The sequence below is a fragment of the Ammodytes marinus genome (assembly GCF_949987685.1).
Source record: "Ammodytes marinus genome assembly, chromosome: 12".
Lineage (NCBI taxonomy): Eukaryota > Metazoa > Chordata > Actinopteri > Uranoscopiformes > Ammodytidae > Ammodytes > Ammodytes marinus.
This window is the reverse complement of record NC_137216.1, coordinates 3423391-3430267: the sequence shown is the minus strand read 5'-3', so window position 1 is coordinate 3430267 and position 6877 is coordinate 3423391. Positions and strand designations below refer to the sequence as shown.

The following is a 6877-nucleotide window of genomic DNA, read 5'->3' as shown; positions in this document are numbered from 1 at the left end:
TTATGTTGGTTGTAGTAAAAGTGATTGTGGAAAACACACGTCAAAATCACTATGAAAATGAGTGAATAAAAATCAGCTACCCGTCTGTGAGTGTGGTGAAAAAAAAGCAGCGTTAATACACAGCCTAGGCTCTGTAAACAGGTATGTAATCAAACATACCCGTATACAGAGCATAGGCCGTGTGTCGACACCAGATTTTTTCAGAAAACACAAAGTACGGGCAGGTTTGTGAGGAGATATTGATTGATTTTCACAAAAAGTGATTTGGACAACAAACTCTCATCAATCACTGACTCCACCTTTAATTCAGAAGTTAGTTATGTAGATATATGTCATGACCAGTTGTGGATGACGGGCAGAAAAACTAGCAATGCTGGAAAAAAAACAACAAATGAAGAAAAAATGCAACAGAATCAGAGAATAACATTTATTACTGACTTATTTAATTTAAAAAAAGATTACTTGTAAATGTTTACACAGAGCTCTATTGAAACATTTCCATGTTCTGTCTCAGCACACGTTTACATTAGGCACAAACGAATGCAGACATTATATCGCAGTAATAGCCATTGTTTAAATACAATACCAAAGAGGAGAGAGAGAGATAGGGAGAGGGGGATTTAAGATGTCAAAACAGCACTGAGACCGTGCAGAGGAAGAAGAGAAAAATACATCAAAACTGGCATTCAGCTCAATGTCTCCCGTGCAAGGGGACAGCAACAACTGCTTTTCTCCAGTCCCTGTGTTGTGTGTGACTTTAAAATAAAAAGATAAACGCACAAAGCAAGGTGTCCAGGATAGCAAAAACATGACTAGACCCACTTTGGCTTTGTTTATTCCCTCACAGTCATCAGAGCAACATTTGGTTGACTTAGAAAAACAGTACAAAACCCACGACATCCAAAAGAAAGATAATTATAGTCAACATGCCCGAAAAATATAGTACTATGTTGCTTCTTTTGAAAAATCTAATTTGGCTTGTCGGTAAAGATCATACTTGGATCAAATGTTTACTCAATAGTACTAGAAAAAAATGTAAGAGCTGTTAACTGGTCCATATCTTACAGTCGTATGAATATAAATTGGTCTTTCCCCCCTTTGAAAAATACACACTGGGTCAGAGTGGGTCAAGCACTACAATAAGTCAAACTGCAGTGGCAAGGAACAGCCATATCACAAACACAGCAATTAAAAAAGAGGATACTGAAGAAAAAACCCTCTGTCCATGCCACAGCTACCAGCCAATAGAGCTTATTTACAGCGTATGGTACAGTGAGGGCGACTGCTGTGGGATCCCACTACGGTTTTTGTTGGAAAAGACGGAACAATCGAGACAAAGCATTTTTAGTTATTGCACACAAAAGAAAAAAAAGATCGGCTTCACGTCACCTTGATTCTAGACATTATGGAAGGTGTGGATACTTTAGCTGCACTGCCCTTTGTCAGCATCTCCAACCAGGTCTATGAAAGTGGTTAACGTTTACTCTTTGTAGATGAAATTAAGCCAGGAAATTATTTAAAAAAAAAAAAAAAAAATGTGCATGTAAAAGGAAATGGAGATGGATCACATGTGCGGCACGGTCAAAACCTACAAGAAAAATTGCCACCACAAGGTTGACAAGCTCCCCTGTTGGAAAATGTTTGGCAACACAGGGTCAGTTGTAGTAATCAAACATGGTTTTCCCCGTGTTTCTATTCATACAACTACCAGTGACACGGCATGGGACCTGTTCAATGGCACATAGGAATTTTGGGTACAAAAAGTGGTTCAACAATTATGTAGCATTATTACATTTCACTTCTCAACTGCCCAATGTTTTTTTTTCAGAGAAAAAAAAAAGAATATATAGAAACTAATACAACATACAATCAAATTCTTTTTTTAGGTCATCCTCTTTTGGTTACACCGAGGTAAAACAAGTGCAGTATTTCAGTTCTTCAGAGAATTTTTTTGTCTTACGGGCCGACCCCAAAAGTTCCCACTTCATCTTATTAAAGCCATCTGCTTAAAACTGCTTTAAAAAATGGATTAATGCGGGCCAGTTGAGGCTTGATGTTCTTATGGCGACATTTTCTCTGAAGGCCAATTCAACGTACAGGCTGAACAATCATTATCAACATCACTGCTGGTATATAGAAGTCTCTTGAGCTCCAAATCTTCAATCCATCTTCAACTCTTGACTCCAGTTTACATGAACACCGGTGAAACATTTTTACCAAATTTCTGTGGCATGCAACCCATGTAAGGGCTTTCTTTGCCAATAAAAAGTGGCACGTAACATTAGGTTATAGAGGTGCCATGGTAAAACGGATAAGGAAGAGACTGAAGGGGGAAAAACAACACAAAAAGCCAAATAACTGCACTGTTTTTTTCAGGGTGGGGTGCTGGGGTGATAGTTCTTGGGGAAAAGAGGTGCATTTGGTAACTGGGGGCACCCGGGAGCAAACAGCACTGGAGAAGTGGCTTGCACTATACTGTTGTGGGCACCGACACCTCCAACAGACGGTTGTTCTTGCGCTTGCAGGACACGCTGTTGCCGTTCTTGGGGGCTCCCTGGATGAACTTCACACACACTTTGTCCTGCTTGAACTGCACCAGGAACCTTTAAAACAAGACACATGTGCCACGTTATTAAACATAGTGCCAGGCGGATGACAAATCACTTCCTTTAAAAAGGTGAAGTAAGCGATTTATTTATGCTAATATACGTGTTAAATCGCTCTATAGTCATTCAGTGACCACTTATATAGTGTGCACGTTTCATAAAGCCGCTCTTCATGTAATCGTCAAATAAACTTTTCCGGGATCCCACTACTGATATCCAATCAGAAGAGAGAACGCTACAAACCGGCACCCGTCTCACTGCCGGTGCACTTGCAGAGCGACAGATGGGTGAATGTTTATGTGCCTACAATGGCGAAGCAGGTAAAAATCTTTCCCAATGTCTGTTTTGATGGTTTTTATCATGTTTTATCACACTTCAGGATCTGAGATGATGCTAGATAACTCGCTGCTTGAAGACCGCAGTGCATTAATGTGGTGACGTAGGGACGAGGGAGGGGACTGCTAACTGCAGTCACTGACAGGAGTTAGCTAAACTGACCATTCCGCTTACTGAACCTTTAACTGGAATGATTGAACGGACTTACTCGTCTGAGATGTCCACGTTGAGCTGCTCCGTGTCCTGGGCTGTGACCCCGATGCGATGCAGCTTGGTGATGATCTCAATCAGGTGTTCACTGCTCAGCAAGAAGTCTCCTTTGATGGCAGAGGCCGAGCCCTGGAGCAGAGGAGCGGGGACATTTGCATTCAAAAAGCTCAAGTTCACTCCCCTGAAATGCTATAGTTGAGTTGAAGGGGATTGGGGCCTGTGCAAGCAAAGGCATTAATGATCACTATATAAAAAGAGCATTCTTGTCGTTGATGGTCTCTTTGCTGTTACAGGTCATTTCTATTCTATAAAACATTAGACAGCTTCATAAACTAACGATTTAAAATGTTCCTCGTCATCCGTTTACACAAAACATATTATCCTTGTAAAAGGTTTATCACTTGTATCCCTCATTGATATTCAATAACACATTCACGTTGTGAATCATTGTCCCTGCAGCTAGAGATTTGAACCATCAGCACAGTTTTATTTAGGTTAATAGAGTGAATCGGCCTCAATTAGTGGAAGTTGGGCACATTACCGTAGGCTCACTTCCACATGCTGTACAACACTGCTAAACTTTCCAGTGTAGTACACACAGACCTTTAATTAAACACAACGTAGTGCACAATTGATTACAGTTTAACAAATGCAGTGTCTCAGCAGGCCTCGGAGGAAGGGTTCGACACTTTCAAACGTCCGCCTTAATTGCTTTCCCGCCGGGTGTAACATTAAAAGGTCGATACCTGTCCTAGAACTGAACCATAAATGCACTACACATGGCAACAGGTGTGTTTCCTCACCTCTTTGAGTTTGAGAGCGAAGAAGCCGTCGCTCTGTGTGCTGACCGACACACTGCTGAGGTCAGGCAGAGGCACGCTGGCCTTCACCTGGCCGGTCTTCTGGTCAGCCAGGACCACGCTGGTCTTAGTCAGCAGGAAGATACGAGCCGTACCCTGGGACCCAGAGCACAGGTTGTTCACACACGCTTTGCATTGTTAAGCTTGTGCTACAGGTAAAACACTGGGGAAAAAGAAGGACCACCATAGGGGTTTTAAAGGGCAATCTGTTTAGTGTCTCTGACTGTGATACTGGGCCAAGGTTAAAGCTATAGTGCTATTTCATATGAATGATTGTCCGTTACATTCAAGCCATTGACAAATGAGCTGACTCAAAGTTGACTAAAGTCTATCAGCTCCACAAAACTATCTCTGTATTTCTCAGTATGGCAGTGTTTACATTCTGGTGTCAGCCCCTTAAACTGGTGCAGCAGCCCAAGAGACACCCGAGAATGTTTCAGTTGTCGATTCTGCTTTATAAAAAAAATCTGAACGTACAGCAGAAGGAATAAAATATGTGAGCGAATACCAAAGGCTTAATCTCATGTCGATGCACGGATAGTGTTGTTGGCGACATAAGTTATGCACTATAGCTTTAAGAGTGAATCACCTGTCATGAATGGCTGCTATCTGATGACAAAAACCAGACCGATGCGTAGCAGGCTGTAATACCCATCAGAACAATGTGATGACTTTGTGCTGGCTAGGCTCTAAACAGCATTTGGTTTGTAATCTTGCTTACCTTGCCGTTGGCCCTGTTAATCTTGTTGACCACATCGGCCAGCAGAACCTTCTCGTCCATAGCGCTGTTGAGTTTCTGATATTTGGGGTTCTTGCTGATCTCCAGGTAATCTCCTTTGAAGGGCTGGCTCACACTGAGACAAAAACACAAAAGTCAAAGATATTCATGATACGTGCCACATAAGAGGGTCCACTGCTTTGCGTTTACCTTGTAATTAAATGATTTGCTAATCCGCTCATTTGTCAAGCGTCGGGTCATTAGATAGGACTTTCATATCTGTTAAGCATGAAATAAGGAGTGTGTTGTGTTACCTGCTCGGGTAGAGCGCCTTCTTATCCTTGAATATCTCACTGGCCTCCAGCTTCTCCTCATAAATGGCCTTCTTCTCCTCTGTGAACTGGCTCCTGTATTGCTTGCACTAAACACACAGACGACAGTAGCTCCAATAAGGGTTGTTGTTGATCCACAGCACATGTTTTGTATTGCCTAACCGATGTTTTCTATTTTTCAGACTTCTTGTGTGTTCTATGGATCTAGTGATGCATTGCTCATCTGATTCTCTCTCTATATATAGTTCATCCATATCAGACAGGGTCACTGCCTACAGTGTTTGCATTTTGACCCCTTGTCTGAATGTTGGTTACAGCCCGTTGCTCATATATAAAAGGTTTATATTGTGAGTTAAATGCTTTACTATGGCCGCTGACCATAAATCATGCAATGTCAGAAGAATTCAATATGGGTAAAATGGGGAAAGATGCTCCTGTTATTTGCCACTGACCCTCCAGAGGTGGAAGATTCTCCTCAGCTCGGTGTGGACTCCATCCAGGAAGAGGTAAGGCCTGGCGGGCCACTTCTTGTCTATGGGGGACATGGAGGGCACGGTGCTCTTCAGGCCCACAAAGTATTTTTGCATCTGGACAAAAAAAAGTGGCATTGATAAGAACTGTGTGGCAGAGGAACGCAACAAAGCGCTTTCTAGCAAACAATTTTTTTATGAGGAATAAGTATATAAATACATTTCTCTGTTCAAAAACCAAGGAACACAATTCTGTTTTTCATACTAATCCGAGGGAAAATTCAAGCAAATATTCAAGGCCTACTCACAATTCTCTGGATGGTGAAGTCATATATTTTCTTGCCGGCATTTGCCCTGAAGAATTTTCTGTACTCTCTGCGAACCTTTTACAGCAGAAACAAAAAAAAAACAAAAAAAAAACATCTGTCAAATGGCCAGTTGCCAACCATTAGTTTGATGTGAAGCAGGAAAAGAAAGGGATACAGTGATAGGAGGACAACATTATACACACACAGCACACTAGAGGACAGACGTTTGGTTCCTCACAAACAATAAACACACAGAAAAGACAAACTCCAAACTGCTGCTGCAATTCATTCAAATAACAACGATTAGTGGATTAATTACTGTAAAGTCAATGATGGGTATGACACATCACCTCCGTGCTGACCTCAATTGCACACATTGAGCTGTGAACAGGTGCTCTGTGCTTTGTGAGGTCAATGGTGGGACCATTAACACGATGAACAGAAGATTAACACTAACAAATGAACAGTGTAATGACAGTTATTCTCCTAAAAAAGGGACAGATTATCCCCATAAACTAGGACAACCACACACACACAAATGTAAAAAGTGAAATAATACTGTTGGCTACACATAACAGTGCATAATACCTTTGTATGGGGTTAGTTGCATGGATGCAGAGGTAGCAGACAGAGGAAGATGTTTAGAGAAGATCAAGTGAGAAAGAGAGACAGTCTCTGCCATTGTGAGTCAGGCTATGCTGGTTCAAATCTACAGCATTAACAACCAATAAGAGGAAAATGGCAGCCATCCCTAAATATGTATCTCAAAATGTGGAATTGGCAAGTGTTTGACCTAGTCAAATATTTGCTAACCATTTCCCTACCAGGGAAATTGTTCTGAGGAAACTGTTGTTGGGCTCTGGGATAGTTTGTATCATATTCATATTATATTGTTTCAAGGCTTTGAACGCAGATTTTGATAACCTGGCAAGAAACCACTTGGGTAAATTTCGTCTTTGATTTAGATGAGCTAGCCCTTTAAGAGGGGATCACATTTACTGTGTTAAATACATTCCTCTGGGCCACGCAGGTGACTG

General features: G+C 41.5%; 1 protein-coding gene across 3 annotated transcripts in view; it reads right to left on the bottom strand.

Annotated features, from left to right (window-relative positions):
* Nucleotides 1–431: 431 nt before the first annotated feature.
* Nucleotides 432–6877, bottom strand: part of myo1b (myosin IB) — a 71940-nt gene continuing 65494 nt past the window's right edge. For all 3 annotated transcript variants that reach the window (XM_080038619.1, XM_080038620.1, XM_080038621.1), the window contains 7 exons: nucleotides 5841–5915; nucleotides 5515–5649; nucleotides 5045–5151; nucleotides 4734–4866; nucleotides 3956–4108; nucleotides 3151–3281; nucleotides 432–2603 (listed from right to left, as the gene is read on the bottom strand). In XM_080038619.1, coding sequence (XP_079894745.1) covers nucleotides 2471–2603; nucleotides 3151–3281; nucleotides 3956–4108; nucleotides 4734–4866; nucleotides 5045–5151; nucleotides 5515–5649; nucleotides 5841–5915 — 867 coding nt within the window. In that variant the 3' untranslated portion in view covers nucleotides 432–2470. The remainder of the gene's footprint in view (nucleotides 2604–3150; nucleotides 3282–3955; nucleotides 4109–4733; nucleotides 4867–5044; nucleotides 5152–5514; nucleotides 5650–5840; nucleotides 5916–6877) is intronic.